Below are 25,090 nucleotides of genomic sequence, written 5' to 3'. Positions count from 1 at the left end.
AGCAGAGAGGATGTGAAAAGAGGAATTAGGGGGATGTAGCACTGTTCCCCCTTTATTTTGTCCCACCCTCATCATTCCAGACTTCCCAAGGCATGAAGAGTTCAGGTGTTCCTAATAGGTGATCCATATTTTTCATACAGTGCTTGTGGGCTCCCAGGCACTGGGAGAAGAGGCCTCCATGCCCATTCAGGAGCAGGAGGACTGAGTTTTCCCTGTCTGCTGCCCTCTGGATGTGTCAGACATTCCCTTTCCTTCCTTTCTGAGGGCAGCTCAGTCAGGACAAAGGTGTGGAGGGAGGAGGGAGCTGTTGTTATGTGTCTGGTCTGTAGGGCACGTGTGACCTGGGGTCTGAAATGTGGGATACTTGACATGGGAAGTCTCTTCCCATGTTTTACTGCCTGTGTGGTCACAGAGTGTGGCTCCCTGGAGGCTCGTGGAGATCCCAGGCTGGCTGAGCACTGAGGAAGGGGCTTGTGCTGGTGGGGAATTTTCTGTGCAGGGCTGGGAGCCTGGAGGTTGCAGATTCTAATCCTGACTTGGCTGAAGTGCTTTTTCCATCTGTGAGACGACTAAAACCCACCTGCTTCAGAGCAGGATGAAAAGATTATTGAATGTGTGTGAAGTGCTTTGAAAGCAGGCGGTGTAAGGAGGAGGGAAGAACTGCCTTCAGTCCTAAAAGCGTCTTTTCAAGAGCTGTAGAGGGGAAAAATAGGTCTCTCTTTAAAGTCTGGGTCCTGAGTGTGCTGAAAGACATAAAAGAGGCATAATACAGCTCTTCATAAATATCTTAAGGAAAGCAGCTCTTTGGTTTGCTGGGTTTCAGGGCTGTCAGGAAGGTGTCTGGGGTGGATGTTTGTGAACCCAGAGCAGAAACTTTTGTCCTGGTCTGGAGCTCTGAGTTCTTTTGCCTGCTCTGATCCTGGAATCCTGGAATGTCCAGAGCTGGAAGGGATCTACAAGGATCATCCAACCCCTGTCCCTGCACAGACACCCCAACAATCCCACCCTGTCCCTCAGAGCGTTGTCCAAACACTCCTGGAGCTCTGGCAGCCTTGGGGCCGTGCCCACTGCCCTGGGGAGCCTGGGCAGTGCCCCAGCACCCTCTGGGGGAAGAACCTTTCCCTGAGATCCATCCCAACCCCCTGGCACAGCTCCAGCCCTTCCCTGGGTCCCGATCCTTGTGTTCCTGGGAGCTGGGAAGAGCCAGGCTTTCAGCCCCTCCCGCAGTGCTTTGCTCTGCTCTGGGGTTCCTGAGCTGCCCAGCAGTTTCCTGCCGTGGTGCAAAGCTCGGGGAGCGTTTTTGTTGCTGTGTGGATTTTCTGTTTGGCTGCACAAGGCTCTGCAGGTTGGCTGCCGTGGTTGGAAGGTGTGTGGCTGGGTGTGTGTGGTGCAGGGACAGAGCTGTGCAGCTGATGACCCCTGTGGGTCCCTCCCAGCTCAGGATATTCTGTGGTACTTGGTGAAAACTAAAGAGGCTCTTTAAATGTTAAACCCCAGCTGTAATCCCACCCGGCCCATGTGTGTCTGTGGGATCAGGGCCATTGTTGGGTTCCTCACACAGCACTTTCCTGAGAGGCTCTGCTGGGTTTGGTGGGAGCAGCCTCAGCTCAGTCTGGGATGCCCTTCTCTGACTGCCATTTGCAGTGCAGCTCCATTCTATGTGTAGAAGGGATGACAAAAAGGGTCTTTCCAGATGCATTTTCCTCCCTGTAGTTGATGTTATGCAAGATCAGCTCAGGAAAGAGCTTTTATTACTGTATTTGCTACAGGGACACTGAGAAGAAATGGAAACCCATGAACTGCCTTCAGTGTCACTCCTGAGAGAGGAAAGAGGGGGTTTAGTGTTGGGTCCTCCACCCCATGGACTCTGCGTGGGGGCATTAATTCTGCTTTTTCCCCCCACCTTTGTGTTTAGGACAGTAATTACCAAAGTGTCACCAGTGCATTTTATTTTTAACTGAAGTTTTGAAATGAAGACTGAAAAACCAATTGGTGGTAAGGTCAGGACGTGTCTTTTCACGCCGTGGCTCCCCAGCAGTTTGGGATTTGTGGTCACTGAAGTGTCCCAGCAGTTTCCTGTGGGTGGGCAGGGGCAGCTGGGTGATGTGCCAGGATTTTGGGCTGGGCTGACAGGACACTTGGGTTTTTGCTCTTTCTGTGGCTGTGGGGAGGTCGAGCCCCAGGTCGGAGTCTCCCCACGTGGCACTTCCTTGCTCCAGTTGAAAAGCAGGAGGTGGGAGCAAATCTCCCTCAAACCAGCAGGGTTTGGAGGCAGGAGGTGCAGCCCCTGCCCGGTGCTGGGGCACTGGAGTTGTGCCCGTGCTGGGGAGCTCCTGCGGGAGCCCTTTGTCCACTCCCACAGGATCTCTCTCCACTGTGGAATATCTTTGGAACACTTCCTCTGATTTTTTTTTTTTTTTTAATCTCCGGCCAAGCCCTGCCACGCTGTGCTAATGGGAAGCACGATTCCCTAATCCAGGGTTTCCCGGCCCACGTTCCGGCGCTGGGCGAGGCTGGCGGCGCCAGGGCGGGCGTTGGGCAGGCGCTGACAGGCACGGCCGGGCCGTGTCCCTGCCCTGCAGCCCCCTGCCCTGGCAGCCCCCTGCCCTGGCAGCCCCCCTGCCCTGGCAACCCCCTGCCCTGGCAACCCCCTGCCCTGGCAGCCCCCTGCCCTGGCAGCCCCCTGCCCTGGCAACCCCCTGCCCTGGCAACCCCCTGCCCTGCAGCCCCCCTGCCCTGGCAACCCCCTGCCCTGGCAACCCCCTGCCCTGCAGGCCCCTGCCCTGCAGCCCCCCTGCCCTGGCAACCCCCTGCCCTGGCAACCCCCTGCCCTGCAGGCCCCTGCCCTGCAGGCACAGCCCGGGCTGCGGGGCTGGAGGGGTGGCGGGGGTGTTGGGCCGGGGGCACGGCGGGATGGGGGATGGATGGCGGGGAACCCCCCGCACGCAGCCGCTCGTGGGGCCCGCACCGAGCCCAAAGCCACGTGTGCAGCCGGGGAGCGGGGAGAGCGGGTCAGGAACTCCCCCGGGGTGATGGGAGCAGCTCTAGGAAAGAGGAACCCGGTCAGAAAGCCCCCGCAGCCGCCCAGAGCCCGAGCGGGCCGGCGGTGAGGGAGGGCGAAGGCGGGACTCGGCCGGCGGGTCCTGCCCCGAGTCTCTCCCCCACGAGGTGCAGTGTCAGCGCTCGGGCAGCGTGGGGAGCCTCCAGCCCTCGCCGGGGTGTCTCAGCAGCACCGGGCAGGGCCGGCATGAACAAATACCTGCAGTGTTTGTTGACCGCGGGGAGCTCAGGTAACTCTTCTTGGCGTTTTTGGCACAGGGAACTCGTGTTTCGGGGGGCGCGGCCGGGACGGAGCCGCCGGGGAGAAGCTGCTTCTCCAGGGAGGCTTTCACGTGCTGCCATCCATTGAACAGGAGCCCGGGGTCCTCAGGCTGCTGCCCCTGGAATAGAGGGACTGTGCCGACAGCTCAGCTCGCCTTGGGGGGATTTGGTTGCTCGAGAGTTTTCATTTCCCTGCAGATCTCGGGTTTTTATTGCAGAGGGGATTGTGCTGAGGGTGTTGGCATCGCTGTGCAGCTGCATGTGTCCCAGTCCTAAAGGAGCTGCAAAGTTTTAATTCCGGCTTTTGAGTTGTGCAAAGTCAGACAGGTTTCAAAAACAGCTTAAGTTTTCCTCTTAACCCTTCATAAATCACAACTGAAGTGTTGGGGTTTTTTTAATGGAAATACAACTTGAAAGGTGCTTTTCTTTAACTTTTGACTTTGTATTTCAAGGTGTCCAGTTGTGACTGTATTGAAATAGTTGTTCTTTAGGGGTTTTTTTCCCCCTGAAATAGTTAAAGAAACAAGACAGGTGTTAAGCAGATAACTTATCTTGAGCACACCAGAGAAAGGCTGGAAAATTAAAGCACTAGTGGGTGTAGCTGCTTTTGACTGTGCTGGTCAAAGTAAGTTTTCAAGTGGAGTTGAATAGAGAGAAGACACCAGATAACTTGAAATACTTAATTATTTTTTTCCCCTCCTTCTTTTTAAAGAAGACTTGCTCTGCTAATGCTCTGTTAATTAGATTTTGGAGCAGATCCTTAGTTTTATCCAGCAGTTACACAGGGGATGTGGAAGTATTTCCATGTCTTTTTCTCAGAAACAGAAAAAGCAAGTCTCTCATTTTCCTTTTTTTTTTTTTTTTTTCCCCAACAATTTCAACTTTTCTTGTATTTTGAGGAATAACTTTAAAGCTGGGATGAAAGGGGGAATGGAAAGATCTCCAAAGAATCCAAACACTGAATATCCAGATGAACATCTCATGGATTTTCAAACAGTGAGGTGCCTGTGTGTGACAGGGTGGGGGTGGATTTGGGGTGCCAGCCTTTGCTCTCTGGCAGATGCACCAGTTCTGGTTCCCAGTTCTTTCCTAAGCTATGGGAGAAATGTTCCAGTGGGGTGATTCCCTCTTAGGAGAACATTCCATTTGTCACAGGCCTCGACGTTCTTTGCTGTTTCCCACCGGAGCAGGTGGGACTGTCAGTGCTGGGATGGGGGGATGGAGATGATGGTTTGGTGTGGGCCAGGCTGTCCTGTGGTGGCTTTTCCATCCTTGGATGTACCTACTGGGGCTGTGGGAGGCAGTGACAGTCCCAGCTGCCTCCAGGATGTCTCTGAGGCCACGCACAGGGTGAAGCTGCCACGCACAGGGTGAAGCTGCCACGTTCAGGGGCTTGAGGACCTTTTAGGTGTTTGTCTCGCAGTGCCTGAGGCAAAATTGCCCAAAGTTGTGTTTTCTTGAATAGAATGGGGAGGTGTGTGCTGTGTCCTGGTGTGTTGGTGCCTGAGCTGCCCTGTGGGATGAGCCCTGACATTCACCTGCTGAAGGGGTTTCCCACGGAGTCGCTTGGGAAGGACACGGCCCAGCTGGAGCTGTTCCCTGCTGGAATGAACCCAGGCAGGTCTGTGTCTCAGGAGAGCTGGAGAGGGACTTGGGACAAGGGCCTGGAGGATCAGGACAAGGGGAATGGCTTCCCACTGCCAGAGGGCAGAGTTGGATGGGATATTGGGAAGGAATTGTTGGCTGTGAGGGTGGGGAGGCCCTGGCACGGGTTGCCCAGAGAAGCTGTGGCTGCCCCATCCCTGGAAGTGTCTAAGGCCAGGTTGGACGGGGCTTGGAGCAGCCTGGGCTAGTGGAAGGTGTCCCTGCCCGTGGCAGGGGGTGGCACTGGATGGGCTTTAAGGTCCTTCCAACCCAAACCATTCCATCATTCCATGATTCCCCCCCGGCAGGAGGCTGGGATGGCTGAGCTGAGAAAACAGCCTGTGGATGGTACAGGGGGGATGTCTGGCTGCTCTTGTCCCTTGGTGTGACCACCCCTCCCTGTGCTGGTTGTGGCACCTCTGGGAACCCCCTGCTCAGCCCACGGGCTCAGGTGGCACCGTTGGCAGCACCTGGAGAAACCAGCCCTGCCCGAGAGCGGGGTTAAAAATACCCTGTGAGAGATGACTGTTCAGCTTTTTTCAGCCTTTCTTTTCTCACATTTGAGTCCCTTTTTCCACTAAAGAAATGACTGTAGAGGTTCATGATGTACTTTGATGCTATGGCATTAAAACACCTCCCTTGGAGTAACAAATCTGAGGAGTGGGGTTCATAGGGACCTCTCAAAGCTTGCTTCCTGATGTCTCTTGATCAGCACAGGGCTATCTCTGCTTGTAATATTTAATTTTAAGAATTAAATTTACTACTTAAAAAGAGAAAGAAGGGGCAAAACAAATTCTTAGGACTAAAGGTTATATTTAAAATTGAAGAAACATTTCTCTTAGCTCCCCTTCCCTGCCCTCCTAACCCATTTCCTCTGGACAATTGCTTGAAATGTACTATTTTAAATCTCAGCATTAATTATTTCCAAGTGGTTGCATATTATTGTTAAATTAATTGTTGGAAATTTGCTTTGGGTACTGGCAAATGAGCTTTGTGCCAAGAGCTGCCAGTTCTTTTGCACTCTTTAATTCTGAAGAGGAACAGAACTCAGCCTGCTGGTAAGGTCTTTCTGAAACATTTTGTTCTGGAGGAACCACTGTCTCTTCTGTGAAGCATTAAATGAAAAGCATAAAATACTTTTCCAGTGGTGCTAATTTTTGTGTAGTTGCAGAGGTTGTCCATTTGCTGAGTGCTGGCACAGTAAACACAGGGAGCTGTTAAACCAACAAAGCTCTTCCGATGACGTGAAATAAAAACGCCTTTTTTCCCCCCCCCCTCTCCAAAGAGTCTCCAAACAGCTTTTACCTTCCCCACCTCCCCATGAATGCAGCTTTTGTTGCCAGCTGCAGGTGACCCAGGGAAATGGGTGACTTTGGCAGTGGCAGGTCTTGAAAATCACAGAATCACAGAATCTTTGAGGCTGGAAGAGACCCTTGAGGTCACCAAGTCCAACAATGAACCAGCACCACTACCACGGCCACCACTGACCCCTGTCCCCAAGGGCCACCCCCACGTGTGTTTTGAACACTTGCAGGGATGGTGACTCCACCACTGCCCTGGGCAGCCTGTGCCAGTGCTTTACAACCCTTTCTGTGAAAACATTTTTCCAAATATCCAACCTAAACCTCCCCTGGCACAGCTTGGGGCCGTTCTCTCTCCTGTCCCTTGTTCCCTGGCAGCAGAGCCCGACCCCCTCCCGGCTCCCCCCTCCTGTCAGGGGGTTGCAGAGCCAGAAGGTCCCCCCTGAGCCTCCTTTTCTCCAGGCTGAGCCCCCCCAGCTCGCTCAGCTGCTCCTGGTCCTCCAACCCCTTCCCACCTCCGTTCCCTTCTCTGGACGCGCTCCAACCCCTCCATGTCCTTCTTGTCATAAAATGTTGTCAAGAAATGTTTGCTGTCTTTTGACCTGTGCTGGTCCCTCTGCAGCTTGACCAGCAAAGCCTTTTGTTTTGAATTCCTAATTGCTATAAATTTGCAAGTTTCTAATTTTTACCACCTTTTTGTCTGGCAGCAGCAGCTCAGCAGCTCTGTCAGGTCTGGATGGGAGGTAGTTGGTTGTCACTCGGTTGCCCAGAGCAGCTGTGGCTGCTCCATCCCTGGGAATGTCCAAGGCCAGGTTGGACAGAGCTTGGAGCAACCTGGGCTGGTGGAAGGTGTCCCTGCCCACGGCAGGGGGTGGAATGAGATGAGCTTTAAGGTCCCTTCCAACCCAAAGCATTCCATGATTCTGTGTCCCACATTCTGCCCCTGCAGGTTTGCACTGATCAGCACCCGTCACACATTTGGCTTTTCTGTATTTAAAACATCTCAGGTATGTGTTGTGGAGGAAAAAAAAAAAAAAAGACATCTTTTTCTCCAGAATGATTCACTGTAGAGTAAGTTTTACCATCACACTGCTGACCTTGTCCTCCCATTCTTCTCTAATGTCAGCTTTGTTTACTGCCCGTGCCTGTTGCCCAAACTAGAAGGACCAGGGAGGAGCTGCTGGATTAGAGAAGCTCTGTAATAACCAGCTCCACCTCAGAACCGAGGCCTCGTGTCCCACAACCAACACAGCAGTAAGCAGGAAAAAGTGCAGCCAGCCCTGTGTTTTTGGCAGAATCTTGTTTTGTGCTCCACATTCTCTGTGCTGAAGTGGCTGATTCGGGCACAGCTCGGTTTGATGTGCTCTGAAGTAGTGCTGGGTTAAAGAAAACCTTCACTGAGGTCCTGTGGAAATTACTAATGGCTTGTTTTGTGCAGTGTTGGTGGTAACTTCACCTCTGTGTGTCTTAGGAGGGTTATTTCGTATGTCTGAGGTACGTTAATTTATTAAAATAGTTTGTACCTTAAAGAATGCCCTGATGGCAGTTTTCACAGTCCTGTCAGGGGTTGGCATCTCAGGTCTCATTATCTCGTGATTCCCAAAGGACAGTATGGACTCTCTTTTACAAAATCCCACAGAATCTCCTGAGCAGGAAGGGACCCACAAGGTCCATCCAGTCCAACCCCTGTCCCTGCACAGACACCCCAACAATCCCACCCTGTCCCTCAGAGCGTTGTCCAAACGCTCCTGGAGCTCTGGCAGCCTTGGGGCCGTGCCCACTGCCCTGGGGAGCCTGGGCAGTGCCCCAGCACCCTGTGGGGGAAGAACCTTTCCCAGAGATCCATCCCAACCCCCTGGTACACTTTCATGTAAAACATCCCTCCAAAAAGCATTATTTCAATATATGATGCCTCTCCCCCCTTTGGCTCCAGCAGGAACTGCAGACATCCCACACATCTCAACAGCAAACCCGGTGCAGTTCATCCTGTACTAAATCTCCCTTTACATCCTGAGTATCCAGATCAGTGAAATGAAGAGGAATAAAAGCAAAAGGTGAACAGACTCCTTTGAGTCTGGGATCCCAGTGGTACAAAGGGGGTGTGTGGGTGGGTCTGGGCTTGGGCACTGAGAGATCCTTCCCTCTCCTGGGTTCCTGGGAGTGTAATTAGGCAGGTCTGATTTGAGATAGCAGGTTGATTTCTCTGACTTTGGAGGCTTGATGACTCTCTCTGTTTCTGTGTTTATATAAATAACCCCCCCCTGCATTATCTGCAAATGCACCGTGGCCAGAGGTGCTGGTGCTGATGAGCTTCGTGGAGCCACTTAGAGAGTCTTTCATGGCCAGGCAGCCTTTGATCAGCAGTGCTGGGGGATCCATCAGGCCTCCTCCACTCCTCCACAAGAGCTCTTTCCTGGCCCATCTCAAAGCCTGCTGCTGTGTCCGGAGCTCATAATGTGTGTTTTCATCTCCTCGACACAAAACGGGCCATTAGTTTTGTCCTGCAGATGAACAGCAGAGGCTCAGACACCAGGTCTGTGCTTGGGTTGTCTTCTGCTTTACCTGATCCTGATACATTTCAAACTGTTTGGTTTTCTGCGTAGACAAGATGCCTTTTGTGTAGTTTGGGTTTCTTTCTGTCTCATTTTGGCAAGGCTTTAGATGCAGACTCTGTGTTCTCTCTTTACAGGGCACCTCGTACTCGGCTGTGCACAAACTGCCAGGCTTTCAGCTGTTCTCTTGAAATGTCTGTACTCAGTTTTAGGTCTCAGTCTTGATTCAGAGGGTAATAGCTGACTCCTCAGCTGGTCTTCTCTGCCCCCATGGAGCTGATGTTTCACAGAGTGGTGAGAGATGAGGGGTTGGGTATAGAGGGCTCTCTGCTCCTTATCAGCTCTTAGGCTGGTATTTATACCTCATAATTCTGATAATCTGGACCTACACTCACCTTGATGCTGCTGCTCTTTGCCTCTGGGTTTGGTTGTGAGTTTTCCTTGTTACCTTCATTTCTCCCTGGTTTCTAACAGGGCTCTGGAATCAGCCTGTCCAGTGTCAAGTGCTCTGGTTTGCCACCTCCTCCCTCCCTCTCCTCCCGTGTGTGAGCTGTGCTGGGTGTCAGAAAGGGGAAGGGCACACACTGGGTTTGGAAATGCTCTTTATGTCATCACTAAAACTCTTTACAGCAGCTGGAGGGGAACTGGTTGTAGAAATACCCCCTTGTTCCTCCTTCCCCACGTTCCTGACTCTGAGCATGGCTCTGACAGTCCCTTGGAAGGTGGTGACATCACACTGTGATTGCCCAGAGTCCCTGTTCAATCAGGAGCTAATTGGTTTGGAAAGAAACTTGGAAAACCCAAGGGGGTAAAAAGTATTTTCTGAAACCACTGCCTTTATTTTAACCTCTCTTACTCAGCTTCCTCGGGGGCCAGTTCTACCAACTGTTAGACAGGTTTTTGTTACCAAAGGGAGCTGTGCACATGTGGATCCTCTCTCAAAAAAACCCAAACCCACCCCCAAAAAACCGAAAACAACCCCCTCAAACCCCTCAGTCTTGTGGGAATGGGAGAAACGGCTCCTTTAACACTTTCTGACTTACAAGAAATTCTGTCATCCCTCTTAAAAACCCGAGAGGATTTTTATGTTCTGTCTTTTATCTCTCTGCCTATTGTTTGGTTCTTCTGCATATCCATGTTGGAAAGGCAGTTTTACTGCTATCCTTGTAGGAAAGAACAAAAGGCTCCTCTGGGATATTGGCATCCAGAGGCACTCTGATAAAACAAGGATTGAAAACAGTTCAGAGTCAAGAAGCAGCTGTTAATGTACCAGTAGCTTCTGTCAGCTTGCTAAACGTGGTTTTTATAAGAATCATGGAATGGTTTGGGTTGGAAGGGACCTTAAAGCTCATCCAGCCCCACTCCTTTTCACCATGATTTGGAAAGGAGAGTCTGTGCTGGTGGCAGAGCATTTCTGGTTGGGACAACTGCTCCTGTGTCCTTTGGAAGGTGAATGTTACAGGATGAGCTGAATGGACTTTCCAGTCGGGAAGCTGTCCCTTGGGCAGGTTCCTTTGGCATTCCCACGTGGTTCCATAGGGTGGATCATCACCAGAACCTCTCCTGTAGAGCTGTGCAGTGTGGCCAAAGCACATCCTCAGGACTTGTGTGGAAGGGGGAGTGTCAGAAAAGGGGCAGGTTCTGGGTGTTCAGTGTTCAGTGTTTGGAGGTTGTTCCGTGGGGTTGAGTTGTGCCTGTTGAGGTTTTTCCTTACCAACAGTGCTCCAAATCCAGTCCAGGTAAGGCTGGTTTTCCTGCAGCTACCGTGAGGAACTTGGAGATTTGAGGAATCTTGGAGGCTTTTGGTGGGCTCTGGGCACTGGCACTGAGAAGTGAGAGCCTGATCCAGAGTTTCTTACTGGAATCCTCTTTCCACCTTGGTTGCTCCATTGAATTAAACAGATAATTCTGTGCACACTCAGCTCCTCTTGGGCTTAATACTGTGATTATTCTTTGGTGCCCTGTAGAATATTTAATTTCCATGAGTAGAAAAAGCACTTTGTTAATGGATCTTTAATCCTGGGAGTAGTTTGTGCTGTCTGGTCTAGTCTAGGTCTGAGAACATCACTGGTGCCTTTTGGTATCCAATGTTTATTTATTCTGTGGTGCTTTTGGTTGTCATGCAAGGTTGGGTTTTGATAAGAGCAGACCTTACAAAGACCTCTTTTGGATTTACATTAACAAAAATTTTACTTGAATTGCTGGCAGTAAATGATGTTTTAATTCCTTTTTTACAGAGCGAGGATATGATCCCTACAACCCAGAGCTTCCCAGGGCCTCGCTGGAGGCGGAGGATGGCACCCTGGCTGACCTCACAGACGTGACACCTGGAATTCTGGAGCTGGAGCTGGTCAACAAGGCCATCGAGGCTGTGAAGAACGAGGTGGAGAGAGAGCAGAAGAAATACGAGGAGCTGCTGGAAACCACGAAGGAGTTTGGGGCCTCGGAGGGCTCCTCACTCCTCTCAAACTCGCCCGTGTCGGCTGCTGGGACTCAGAACGATTCCTTTGCCTCCTTGGAGTACAATCCAGGGAGCTACAACTTCAACAATAACTCAGACTACAACCCCACCCCTCTCACTGCTGCTGGCCGGTCGAGTAAATACACTCTGGACTCCTCCCGATCCAAAGGGAGCGCTCTGGAATATATTCCCAAGGCTGTGGTGCAGAGTAAAAAATACAGCAGCACTGTCACTAACAACAAGTACGTGATTGATGACTCCAAGCCTTCCACAGACTTGGAATACGACCCCCTTTCCAATTACTCAGCCAGGCTTTTGAGCAAAGCCACGACCAAGGAGCCCAAGGGGTCCAAAAGGGAAAGGGTGGCTGATTATGAGGAATCCTACTCTCCCTCACCGAAGAAGCTCTGTGAAGACCCCGATGACTACGAGGTGTTTGCCAGGTTCTCCTCCTCTGAGGATGAGGCTGATGTGGAATATAAAACAGCTTCTGGTAGTTCACCATCCAAAGCTGGTTCTGAGAGTGAGTCAAACGAGCTCTCCAGCAAAGAGCTGAGCACCAAACTGGAGAGCAAATCCCAGGAGAGCAAAGGAGCGGCACAGCGTGGCAGGGAGGACCCTCCGAGCTCACAGACAAACCTTGCCAAAAACTTACCAGACAAGAACACAAAAGTGGTGAAACTGTGCTCTGGTAAGAACAGCCAGGAGACTGAAAATAAAAGCAAAGACTCAAAAGACAAAACAAAAAAGAAGAAATCAGACCTTAGTAAGACACCAGGCCTCGGTGAGGCCGGGAAGAAGGAGAAGAGTAAAAATACAGAAAAAGGCAAAGTGCTCAAGAAAGAAGAAAAATTGAAAACCAAGAATGAAGAGAAAAACTGCAAAGATAAAAGTGTCAAAGTGAAAACGGATGGGAACTTAAAGAAACCTGAAAAGCAGAAGTCAGAAAGAGCAGATGGGCTCAAGAAGGAAAAATCCAAGTCCAGCAGCAGCAGCAGCAGCTCAGGAAAAAGCAAGAGCGAGGGTGTGAGCAAGGGCTCGAGCACAGAGAAAGGGGGGAGCAGCAGGAAGGACTCCCAGAGCAAATCAGGGGACGTGAAAAACGGGAAGGAAACCTCAGGCCGGAAAAACAAGGAGAAAGGGACCAAGACTGCGGGAGCGGAGAGGAAGAAGGAAAAGGTCAGTCCTGCGGGAAAAGGGGAGGCGAAGAAGGGCCGGAAGCAGCGGAGTTTGAGCCACGTGGACCTGTTTGGGGACGAGAGCGGGGAGGACGAGGCCGAGGGCCGGCCTTTGGCGTCCTCCCTGCGCGCCCCGAGCTCGGACTCGGACGGGGGGGACTCCGGCTCGGCCTCGGAGAGCAACAGGGAGAGGGCACGGAAAGCAAAGCGCTCCAGGCTGTCCAGGTCCTCGTCATCTTCCTCCACGTCCGATGACATCGACTATTCCATCCTGGAGAAGGACGTGGACTTCGAGTCAGACCCCATGGAGGAGTGTCTCAGGATTTTTAACGAGTCCACGGATGTGAAGACAGAAGACAAGGGAAGGCTGGGGAAGCAGGTAACGCTGGGCTGGGGTGGTGGGCTCTCCGCCCTCCAGAGATGGAAGGGTTCTGGTTTGGTTTAGTGGTGCTGCTCATTTCAAGAAGCTGAAGAGACTCCACGGGTTGGAAGAATCTTATCTTTGTCATGGCTGAGTGCTTGGAAGAGTTTGCACCTGAATTTACCTGCTGGGAAATGTAAGGATCCAGTTCCCTCTTGTGGGGAACAGCCTTTAGCTGTCAGGGTTATCAGTTCCTTCTGTCTCCACCTGGCCTGAGGACAGTGGTGGCGCGGGTGGCTGGAGAAAAGGCTTCAGAGAGCACGTTTTGGGCCTTTCAAAGCTGAATTTGCCAGTGTGGGCAATGCTGCCTTCTTGCAGCAGAGTTTAAGGAACACAGGGGTAACACCTGGACAGTGTATTGGTGCAAGTAAGTCCATGTACTTGTCACTGGACACTTTAGGGACTCCTCAGATTCCTGTTTCCTATTTTATACTGCACATAGTTCATGAGGGTCTCTGGGTACCTTGTGGGTGGTGCAAACAAGAAGTGGAGGGTAAAATTTCTTCCAGTGGTACAAGAGGATTCAGAGTAAGGAGGTGAAAAGAGAATATTTACATAAAAAGGCTTGGACTGAGGTGGTCCCTGGAGGATGAAAGACCCTCATTTTTGAAGATCAAAACCAAAGGGAGCCCTCACAGTGAGAGACATTGAGGGGCTGGAGCATGTCCAGGGAAGGGAACGGAGCTGGGGAAGGGGCTGGAGCAGCAGGAGCAGCTGAGGGAGCTGGGGGGGCTCAGCCTGGAGTAAAGGAGGCTCAGGGGGGACCTTCTGACTCTGCAACTCCCTGACAGGAGGGGGGAGCCAGGGGGATTCGGGCTCTGCTGCCAGGGAACAAGGGACAGGATGAGGGGAAATGGACTCCAGCTGTGCCAGGGGAGGCTCAGGTTGGATATTGGGGAAAATTTCTTCACAGAAAGGGTTGTCAAGCACTGAAAGAGGCTGCCCAGGGCAGTGGTGGAGGGACCATCCCTGCAAGTGTTCAAACAACGTGTGGATGTGGCCCTTGGGGCCATGGGTTAGTGGTGACCACAGTGGTGGTGCTGGGCTGGTGGCTGGACTTGGTGATCTTAGAGATCTTTTCCAACCTTAACAATTCCATGATCCTAAGTGTAAATGACTACAAAGCAGCCTCTGGCAGTGATCCCCCCCCAGCATCCGAGGCAGGGAATTAGGAGCACATAAAAGTCGTCCTTCATCTTCTGCCATCCCAGTCTGACAGGGCAGGGGGACAAGACCTCGATCCCGGTGCAGCTCCTGGGCACCAGCAGGGTTTGGGAGCTGCTGTCAGACCCAGCACGTTCAGGTTCTGTGGGTGATGGTTTTGGTGTCCAGGGACTTGGATTGGAAAGAGCTTTATGGAAGTAAAAGGTGACAAACTTGGCAACATTGAGGAAACCCCCCCAGCTTGTGTCTGGTTTTATCCCTGTGCCTGCAGTGTGGGAGTGCTGGGGCTGCTGGGTCAGCTGTGGTACCTGGGAGAGTCATGGAATGGTTTGGGTTGGAAGGGACCTTAAAGCCCATCCAGTCCCACCCCCTGCCATGGGCAGGGACACCTTCCACTAGCCCAGGTTGCTCCAAGCCCTGTCCAGCCTGGCCTTGGACACTTCCAGGGATGGGGCAGCCACAGCTGCTCTGGGAAACCTGGGGCAGCCCCTCCCCACCCTCACAGGGAACAATTCCTTCCCAATATCCCATCTAGCCCTGCCCTCTGGCACTGGGAAGCCATTCCCCTTGTCCTGTCCCTCCATCCCTTGTCCCCAGTCCCTCTCCAGCTCTCCTGGAGCCCCTTTAGGCTCTGGAAGGGGCTTAATGTGACAAAATCAGGTGCCCCATGTGTGCTGGGGCAGAGGGAGCACCAAGGGACAAACGTGCTTATCCAAGGAATTGCCAAGTGGCTTCAGCTGCAGCTGTTCTGCACCCAGGATAGTGGAGGCACTGGGACACCAGTGTGTCCCAGTTTAGGCCCCTTCACCCCCAGACTCCCTTAGGGGTGGTTGGTGTGAAGGAGGGGCAGGTGAGTGCAGCAGGATCCCCGTGGGGAAAAGGCAGTTTCTCCTCCTGGGATCAACTGTTGAGTTCCAAACCCAGCCCAGGAATCAGTGCTGGTGTTCAGCTTTTGGGACTGGGAGGGTGCAGGGAACAAAACTCCCTCAATCAGGACCATCTGTGTGTGGAGCACCCAGGGCACTGGATGTGCAGCATGGGGAGGAGGGGTCAGCTTTTGGGAAGAGGAGTTGGACTGTTAAAGGTTTCTGCTGAGCTCTCTGGTGCACTGATGTCCCCAGGGTGCCTCAGGGAACTCTGTGTCGCTGACAATTAAAGACCTTTTTTGCACTCACACAGAACTCCTGGGCAGAAGAAACTATAAACCAGTTGTGTATGATGGTTTTCTTCTCAACTGTTGAGCATTGCTTGTTTAAAATTCTGCTGCTTAGTATTCCCAGCCAGGAAAAACTCTATTTTGAGCTTTTTTTTACTCTTTTTTTCTCAGTTTAAGTGAAAATAGTTGAAGGACACAATATCTGTGGTGGGAATTACTAATCCCTGAATTCAGAAAGTGCTGGACCAGGAGCTGCCACTCACTGCAAACAGTGAATTGTGGCCCAGGGTGGCAGAGCTCAGCTGGCAGCAGCCACGTGTGGCTCCCCTGCATGTCCTGCTCCCTTCCATCCCTGCGCTGGGATTGAATTTCCCGCTGCTCTGGGAAGGGAGGAACACACCCTGCCACGGAGGGACCCTCATTTGGGAGATGGGGGTCTGTGAGGGGGTCCCTGGCAGGTGGGATTGGTCAGGAGGAATTGATTTTTGATGATGGAATAATTTTGTGGATGGAGCCTGTGTTGTTCGATCTCAGTAGTGAGTCAGGAGAGGGTTGGGATGGATATCAGGAAAAGATTCTTCAGTCACAGGGTGGGATTGTTGGGGTGTCCTGGGCAGGGCCAGGAGTTGGACTGGATGATCCTTGGGGGTCCCTTCCCACTCGGGATATTCCAGGATTCCGAGATTCTGCAGGTACAGGGCAGTGTGGTGCTTTTCCACCAGGAATAATGGCTTTGTGAGAGAGTTCATTAGGGATGTAGGTGAATTAACAGACTCTGGAGTTCCTGGAGAGCTGTGTAGTTCAGTGGGAAGTGCTCATCCAGAGTGTCCTTGTGCTGCTGGACACAAGCTCATCCCAAGTGGAGTCTGAGCTCATCCCAAATCCAGCCTTGGGCTCTGTTGCTGAATTCCAGAGGTTCTCAGGCTCATCTCAGAGCTTTGTCAGGGATTGTGTTGGAGAACTGCAAGTGAGATTACCTGGAGAGCAGCTGGAGTTTTGCAAAATAAGCTTGTGAGGTGTGTTGTGTATAAATGAACAGCCAAGTGGAATTCAAAGTGGGTTTTAAAGCTGTTCCCCCTGTCCAGGAGCAGCTCTGAGGGGTGAGCTCAGAGCACCTGTGGCTGGAGAGGGGCTGCTCCTTCCTCCTGGGGCTCTGGGGGTGCAGGTGGGACCTTTGTCACCTCCCTTTCTGCCATTTCAGCTGTGGATAAACCTGCAGAGAACCCTTTCCCTAAAGGTGGAGTGGAGGCACCGTGCTCTGGTGTCCAGCAGGTTGTGAGGACCTACCCAGGGCAGAAATGAGTCAGATCCCAGGTTCTTCAAAAAAACCCACCCCAAACACCCCTGGATTTTATAGGAATGCCAGGAGAGGTGAGATGTGTGAGTGGCTGGCAGGAGAGGGGGGTTCAGGTCTCCTGTGGCAGGTAAGGGCTGCTTGGAGTTGTGTCAGTCCTGGGCACAGCTCGTGGAGTGGGGACTGTCCTGCTGCTGTTCCTTGGCTTTCTTGGTGGCTCCTGGGGTCAAACCAAGGTTTCTTGCAGAGGTTCAGCAGCTGAGCACATGTTCTCACCTTCCACCTGCCAGGTTAACCCCAAAGGGGACTTCTCACATCTCCCTGGTGAGAGGGATCTTCAGGTCTGCTCGGGTTTGGGAGCTTGTTCTTTTCTTTTCCAGCCATCCAGAGAGGAAGCCAATGAAGAAAAAGCAGAAGATAATTTAACTACCTTGTTTCCTGGCCAGAAAAGAAGGATCTCTCATCTTGTCAAACAAGGAAATGTAAGTGCACATTTAGAAGCAGAAGTTTAGATTCTTTCAGGTGAGGATTTTCTGTCCTGACCCTGCACAAAGATGCAGTCCCAGGGCCAGGCAGGGGCATGTGAGTTGTTTGTGCTGGAATCAGTCTGTGCTAGTTTTATTTCCTCTCCTTCTAATCCCTAAATAAACCCCATGTTTAGGCATCTGTTAAAAATGGCAGCAAAACTCTAATAAAATTTGTAAGCTGTGGAAGAGTGAATGGATTCTGCAGTTTGTAACCCTTTGGGATAGGTTGAGATGTTCATTTTTCTCCAGTAGAGCTTCATTCAGTGACTTAGATAAAAATTAGCTGGACACAGGGTCACTCTGTGCCTGATGCTGCTTTTCTGTGTCTTGTGGAGCTAAAAGCTGCAGGAATTTTGTCAGATGGTTAAAACCATTGCCTTACATCTGTTCTGAATCAGCCAAGAGTATCAGCAGTATCTGTTTGGATCCTCTTCTTTCCCAACTGTAAAAATACAGAGGAGAAAAATTAAAACCAAAAAAAAAAAAAGAGAGAAAAAGGCAAGGAAGACATTCTGATTTTTTCATTCCTTTCTCCCTGGGATTTTAATTCATGTTTTCTCTGCGGGTTTAATGTTTTTCCCTCCAGGTGCTGAGCACAGATTAGTTTTATGTTCCAGCAGGATAAGAGTGGAGACTTACACACTGATTTGAGCTGGGTAGTCCAAATTAATTGTTCTTCCTTTCCTCTCTGCTTAGGAAGGAGGGTTTTTTTTTTTGCTTTTAATAATTTGAAGCCCTGAGGTCAATACAATGTGTTTTATTTAACTACATATCTTCAGCCAGTTCGCGTGGTTTGATAAGGGCCCTTTCTTCCCAAGTGAAGAGATAAGAGACTGAAGCAAATGGCTTGGAAATTCATTAACTCAAACATTTATCGTAAAGAGGCGCCTTTTAGGCATGTACAAACCTTTAAATATATTTTCTTAATGTGACAGCTGATCCCAAAATGCTTTCCAAAGGTGGGAGCCCCAGCACAGGCTCTGCTTGGGCAAACAGAGCCAATCTGGTGAGCTCCAGGGGCAGCTCTGGCACCTGCATTCCCCGGAGTGTCTCAGCTCCTCTGTCCAGCAGGTGCTGTCAGACCTGAACTGCTGCTTTTCCACACAGAACCGAGCCCTGTGCTTTGCCATGTCCCTCCAAGTGCAGTGTTTGCTCAGTGATTTGTAGCCCAAGCCCTGAGCAGCAGAAGGGGAGGGAGCCGAGCTGGGCTGGGGGAAATGGCCCAGAGGAATTGGAGGTGAGGCACGAAATGAGTGGCCTGTCCTGCTCAGAAGTCTGTCATTATAATTAATGTCTGACTGCACTCAGTTTGGTATCCAGAAGCTGGTGGCAGCATCAGAGATCAGGAATGCAGGAGGTGCCAGCCTGCCCCCAATTTGCCGTGTTACGCTGACCCTTCTCTTGAAGGGATTCCAGGAGGCAAGGCCTGTTCCTCATATTTCAAAGGTTATTAAGTAGTGTGGAGAAGTTTGTACTAGTGCTGCTAGAAAACTTCTCTCTTTGCTGACATCATTTCTGGCACTTTTCCTGCAGCCTAAATTTGGGCATCAAAGGAAGAGCACGTGGAACCTGTTGGTGCTGAGGTGCCTCCAGAAGTGGGCAGGGACAGAGCCTGTTGGAAATGCAGAGCTCAGCTCGTGTAGTGCTCTAATCCCATAAATACATATTTGTGAGGCTTTTAGGTAGCTCCAGAATGGAGACCTGAAAGGAGGGTGCAGAGAGGTGGATGTGCAGGAAGAGAGCTGTGAAGCTGCAGTACAAACCAGAGTAGGCAGCACAGGGCTACATTTGCTACATTTGTGTTCCAGTGCAAGCCTCAGAGTGTTGGCAGGGCCCACAAGTGGGTTAGGCACAGTGATGGGGAACATCACACCATTAAAAACAGTTCAAACACCACCTGCCAACCGAGGAACGTGCCGGGAGGCCTCCCCGGGGGTGAATCATTAATGCCACGGTTGTGGATGGGTGACTCTGACTGTTTTGCTCTGGAAGGCAGTTGGCATCTTCTCCTCCCAGAGCCCTGTGGGTGCCAGGAGAGGGGGTGAGGAGCAGAGGCCCGTGTGGGGCGGGGATGGGGCCGGCGGGGGGAGGCTCTGACGGCGCTTTGTGTGTGCAGGCAGAGGCCCCGAGCAGGCCCGTGGTGCGGCCCTACCGTCCCCCCACGGCCCAGGAGGTGTGCTACCAGAGGATCCAGCTGGCTCAGCAGCAGGCAGCACAGCTGGTTCAGAAGGCCTCTCTCTCTTTGCCAGGAGAAAAGAGGAGGATTGCCCACGTGCCAAATGCCGCCCTCACCGCAGCAGCCAAGCAAAGTAAGTGGTGGTTGGGATCGCTGTCCTGTCCTCCCCCTGGTAAAACACACTGCCTTGGGTTTAAATGTCTCCAGGGCAGATGTGAAGCTATCAGGAGATGTGTTGAGACTTGAATCTTTGCTGACAGTGACCAGTGGGAGGCCTTTCTCTGAGGAATTCCATCCTGTTCCGAAAAGCAGCGGGCCAGACGTCCGGCCCCATCTCTCACTCTGCCTCCCTCACCTCAGCCTTTCCTTTTTCTGTTTCTTCCTTAGGTTGGGTTTGCTCCTTGTTCCCCCTTCCATCTAAGCCTTCAGAGGTGGCACAGAGCAGGAGGGAAGTGCTAATTAATGCTTGGTGCTGTCCCTTTGTAGTCAGAGCTGACTCAGTCAGTGCCTTGCAGCGACAGAGTCACCTCTTTAAACTCTGCTGACTCAGTTACCCCAGAACAAACAGAAATGAGGCACCTTTCCTGGCAGGAGGTTCCTTCATCCCTGCCTGGGAGGTGGTAAAATTACCCAATTTGTATCCCTTTGGAGACTTGGATTTGATAAAAACCCCAGCTGGCAGCGTTGGCCTGTGATAGTGGGTTCCCTCTGGCAGCCCGGAGGCCGTGGCAGGATTTGTACCTGGCTGTTTTCTGTCCCCTACAGGCCTTGGGAGCAGCAAGACAGCTGTTGCTGGCAGGAGTGTCACACCTTCCAATGACTCTGAAGCCCCCACCCTCCCTCTCAAGGCTTGCACCTTAGCTGGGATGGCTTCCAAGACCACCAGCACCATCGTACCCAAAAGGGTAGCCCACGTTCCCTCCTTGCAGGTAAGGGAGATTTGGATTCTTCTCCTCTCATTCCTCCTTGAGGGGGGTGTGTTTGATCAGGCTGTTCCAAACTTAGCACTCCCTGGAAGTGGGATTTTGATTGGGTTGGTTAAATGGGTTTGTTTCTTCCTGTGGTTTTCCTCGATGGCATCGTACAAAAAATGAAACACCCTTGGGGGCAGGAGCTTAAAAAGACAGAGGCATTTAAGTGCTGCTCTGATCTCTTTGGGTATTGATCCCTCCTGCTCAGTCTGAGCCTTCTCTTGTGCTCACTGCCCAGGGGTGCAACTGTTTGGGGCAGGGACTCAGAGCCTCTGGAGTTCAAAGGACACGGATGGATTCGTGGCCTTCCCGGGCTCTGTGGGCCAGGCTGAGGCAACTGGTTGGGAATAATGTCCCACTGTGACCTAGGCAGTAAAATGTGACCACTGAACTTCGTACTGCTGTAAATATTTAGGGGGAAAAACTATTTGTTTGTTTGTTTTTCATTGTTTGCCTTTTTTTTTTTTTATGGGATGCCTTCCCAGCCTTTGGGTACTTTTGCTCTGAGTTCCTCAGCAAAGAAGTCACTTAACAGAGTGACAGGAAAAGGGGGAATGGCCTTAAGATGAAGGAGGAAAAGGAGGGCAGGGTTAGATGGGATATTAGGAAGGAATTCTTGGCTGTGAGGGTGGGGAGGCCCTGGCACAGGTTGGGAAGAGCAGCTGTGGCTGCTCCAGCCCTGGAACTGTCCAAGGCCAGGCTGGATCAAAGAAGCAGCCTGGGATGGTGGAACATGTCCCTGCCCGTGGCAGGAGGTTTAAGGTCCCTTCCAACCCAAACCATTCCATGATTCTACAAGTCCCTCCTTTCCCCATGAGCACTGGGAAGCCTGTTACACACTGAGACAATTCAGGGTAGGATTCCTGATGGCAGGAACGTGGTTGGTGCCAGGATATTCTTACTGGTGCTATCTGGTGTCAAGATATGTGATAACATGCTCTGATTATTTCTATAAGAGTGAAAAGCCATTTTCTTCTTTCCCCACCCAAACAGCAGTCACACTAACACAGAACTCTCAGCTGGTTAAAAATAAACAACTGAAAGGATAAAATATTTACCAGTGTTACAAAGGTGCTTAAGGGTATCATATTAGAGATTGGGAAAATATATATATATATATGTGTTTAATGGAGAGGACCAAATCCCCTTGAACAGGGCATCAAAGTGGAAATGTCTGGGGGGAAATGAGCACTTTTCCCATTGAGAGGGGACCAGTTGCTCCCCTTGGAACGTGCTCACATCTTCCAGGGAGCTGTTTTTACTCCAGATTGCAGCAGATGGTTTGATTTGTGGATATCTCTCGGGGGGGGGGGGGGAATGGAGAACAGTTGGGTGTTTTAGAGGTGAATATACAACTTCCTCTCTGAAAAAGAGGCAAATGGTGTGATTTGGGGAACAAACTGGTGTTAAATGGAAAGCTGCAGTGGGAGGTCATAACCTGGTCTGACATGCAGGTGCTGTGCCTGAGGAACTTGTCATTCTGTTGAAGGGGGAAATCCAAGGAAGGAAAACCCCAGGGCAGTAGAGTTCCAGGAATGCCCCGGGGGGTGGGAGGGCTTTGCTGGCTGCCAGCCTGGCAGGAGGGGCCTCCTGGACCAAAACCCACGTCTGTCACAACCCCCATAGCTGGTGTCATGTGTCACAGCTGCAGTTCAGAGCGTGGGACCATCCTCCTCCTGAGCCTCCTGGTGGGAATGTCAGCATTTTTCCTACTCTGGAATGCTGTGTGTGCAGCAGGGCTGTGACTGAGGCCCCTGCAGTCCTTGGCCCCCCGGGTGAGCTGCAGAACAAACCACGCTTGTTTTTGATGGCTCAAATGCTGCAGGTGGCACAGGACCTCACGCTTGTTTTTGATGGTTCAAATGCTGCAGGTGGCACAGGACCTCCAAGGGGTATTTTTAGCACCAAAAATGATGCAAGTTATGCTTAGCTCTTGGGCAGGTTTTCAGAAAGGAAGTCACAGCAGTATTAATAACAGCAGGAAATGGGAGAGACTCAGAGCAACTTCCTAAAGCCTGACCAGCCTCTCTCTCTCTCTGTCTCATCTCCAGAGCCCCAGCTTACAGAGGCCTGTTATTCCCACAGAATTTGGTGCTAAAGTCCCAACCAACATTCGGCAAAGATATCTCAATCTCTTCATCGATGAGTGCCTGAAGTTCTGCTCCTCCTCCCAGGAAGCCTTTGACAAGGTCTGTACAGCCCCTTGCTTCTCAGGGAATAAAGGCCAAGACCTTCTAAAACTGTAGCAGATCCAGAAAACTGGCTTGGATTTGTGCCTGCAAAGACTTGGGAGTGGGAACTGGATGATGTCTAACATCCAACCCAAAGCATTCAGTGGTTCTTTGAGAACTCTTCTATGCACACACAGTTCTCTAGAGGAAACTGGCCTTAAATAATTCCAGACTGGGCAACAGAAAGTGGAATTCCAGTGGAGGTTCCAGTGGGAAGTTCCATCTTTCCCTTCATCTGATGTGTTTTAATAAGCCCAGAAGAGGAATGCAAGGGGAATGTGCATTGTGGTCCAGCTGGACAGAAAGAGCTGTTGCTCTGGTACAGCAGGAAACACCTCCTGGAATCCGAGTGCTGAGCACGGGGAAGTGTCTGGGATACATGGAATTGGTTGGGATTTGTTCCTTGCTCCCTGTGAAGGCTTTTCAGGAGACTTTTATGGAGCCTTCAGGCAGTAGGAACAGTATAGTGGGAGTTCCAAAAGCAGAGTTGAGGCAGTCATACACTTTATTGGAAAACTTTGGCCATTAGTGTGAGTTGGGTAAACACAGGCCATTGTGTGGGGTGTGGGATTTTACCCTCACAGCTCCCTGGGGGAAATGTTCCTGTTGCATCCAAGCAGCCACCATTTGCCAAACTTATTTTTCTTAACAGTTAAGATCTTGTGCTGCACCACAGTGGGGAACACAGCCTTTCCCAGGCAGTTCCAGAACTGCTTTGTTAATCCCTCAGGACGAGTTTCCCATGAAAATGCTTTTTTCAGCACTTTGCTTAAAACCCATTATTTTTTTTTCTCTGACTCACCTGAGCAGGCCCCAAACCCAGTGCATATTTGTGCCATGTATTCATGACTCAGTTCCTTGTCAGGCAGTTTTGGGGTTTTTTTTGCTGTCGTACTTGGAGTCTGTATTTTAAGAGCCAAACATTTCTTTTCCCCAAAAGCAAGAGCAGCTGTGGCTGCCCCTTCCCTGGAAGTGCCCAGGGCCAGGTTGGACAGGGCTTGGAGCAGCCTGGGATAGTGGGAGGTGTCCCTGCCCACAGCAGGAGGGTGGAAAACGATCTTTAAGGTCCCTTCCAACCCCAACCGTTGTGGGATCCTGGGAAGAGAGGGAGGAGAGTGTGTGGTGATGGGCTGTGCTGTTCCCAGGCTCTGTCAGAGGAGAAGGTGGCCTATGAACGCAGCACCAGTCGCAACATCTACCTGAACGTGGCCGTGAACACCCTGAAGAAGCTCAGGAGCCTCGTGCCCAACTCCCCATCCAGCACCAACAGTAGGTACCACACTTGTGCTTTAATAACTGGGGCCCTGCTTGGGTCAGAAACCACGGGGACAAACGTGTAGCAAAGGCAGCCCCCGTTTCTCAGAGCATTGTGCTGAAAGGCAAACAGCTCCAGCTCAGCTTTTTATAGCCTGGCAAGCTCTAATGGGCCTTCAAGAGGCGAGTCCTGCAATGCTTTGTTGGCTCTCTGAACCTAAATGGAGATAATGCCACACGGATCCCTTTTTTTTTTTTAGCACAAGTTCTTTAAAATGAAAAGCCCTGCTAATGGAGTAACTTTCACATGATGCCTTCAAAGTGATAGACTCGTCCATCACCCCAGAAATCTGTTACACACATTAAGCTTCAAGAGAGAAACGAAGAGGGTTAAGACATTTCATTATTGGCTCTCGAGAGGGTACATTAAACAATCAATTTGTGCTGTTCTTGTGAATTTTTTCTTCCCCTGGTCTCTTCCCTTTTCTCCCCTCTGTCTTCATTACGTTCCTGGCCATTAGTCAGAGCGGCTGAACTTGGGAGGCTGGCCTTTGTGAGAGGGCTGCCAGCTAATGATTAGTAAAAAGCCCCTCTCTGCCATTGTCTGATGTGCTGAGCATATCCCAGAGCTCTGAAGCTCCTTTCTGAAAGAGGTTGAAGCATTCATCATGTGAGGCTGGTCTGCAGGGCCCCAGCAACAAAGCTGCTCCCGTGAGTGGGTGATGCCACCACACAGCACATGGTGGGGTCAAGTTGCTTCTGTGCTTGGTCCTGTCTTGCTTTTGGTCAGTGCAGGGTGAGCAGGTAGAGCTATGAGTTTCTGGAAAAACTGTAAAAGTGTCCTTGCTGCCCTTAAAATGAGTTGCTGTGGCCTGACAGTGAGAACTGAAAACTCGCCGTAGTGCTGGGATGAAAATGCTGGGCCAGCACCTTACACACAGAATCCACTTCTGGAGCAAAGCAAGAATCCAAGAGGATAAACACAGAGTTCCTTTTGCCCATGTGTAGTGCCCCAAACTAGGACTGAAGTCACTTGCTGGTACCTGATCTCTGTCCTCTTTTGCTGCTTCTTTCTTCCTGCAGAGACGAGTAATAAGAAGGTGGTGTCCCACGAGGCTGTGCTGGGGGGGAAGCTCGCTGCCAAGACAAGCTTCACCCTGAACCGTTCAGGGAGCCTGAGAGCCGAGGATTTGACAGGTAAGACCCTGCTCCTGTGGGGCTGTAACATGTAGGGTGGAGCTGGAGGTGTTACTGTGACTGGGAGGAGCAGGATCAGGCTGGTGTGTTCACCCCACACAGCTCGCCCCAGTCCTGGGGGCTGTTTGGGGGCCACAGTGTCAGAGGGATCTGAAGCTGTTGGAGAGTGTCCAAAGGAGGGACACGGAGCTGGGGAAGGGTCTGGAGGGGAAGGGTCTGAGGAGCAGCTGAGGGCACTCGGC

General features: G+C 51.4%; 1 protein-coding gene across 3 annotated transcripts in view; it reads left to right on the top strand.

The window, feature by feature from the left end:
• The window catches only part of REXO1 (RNA exonuclease 1 homolog), a 44,641-nt gene that overhangs the window by 3,479 nt on the left and 16,072 nt on the right, over nt 1–25,090 (top strand). For 2 of the 3 annotated variants that reach the window (XM_032712115.1, XM_032712113.1), the window contains exons 2-8: nt 11,056–12,836; nt 16,873–16,974; nt 19,136–19,328; nt 19,961–20,124; nt 22,218–22,355; nt 23,543–23,666; nt 24,735–24,848. In XM_032712115.1, coding sequence (XP_032568006.1) covers nt 11,056–12,836; nt 16,873–16,974; nt 19,136–19,328; nt 19,961–20,124; nt 22,218–22,355; nt 23,543–23,666; nt 24,735–24,848 — 2,616 coding nt within the window. Of the gene's footprint in view, nt 1–3,222; nt 3,291–11,055; nt 12,837–16,872; nt 16,975–19,135; nt 19,329–19,960; nt 20,125–22,217; nt 22,356–23,542; nt 23,667–24,734; nt 24,849–25,090 lie in introns of those variants that run through there. The other variant, XM_032712114.1, reaches the window with a different exon arrangement.

Source organism: Chiroxiphia lanceolata, chromosome 27 (assembly GCF_009829145.1).
Source record: "Chiroxiphia lanceolata isolate bChiLan1 chromosome 27, bChiLan1.pri, whole genome shotgun sequence".
Lineage (NCBI taxonomy): Eukaryota > Metazoa > Chordata > Aves > Passeriformes > Pipridae > Chiroxiphia > Chiroxiphia lanceolata.
The sequence above is the reverse complement of the archived record's forward strand: the minus strand, read 5'-3'. Positions and strand labels throughout refer to the sequence as shown.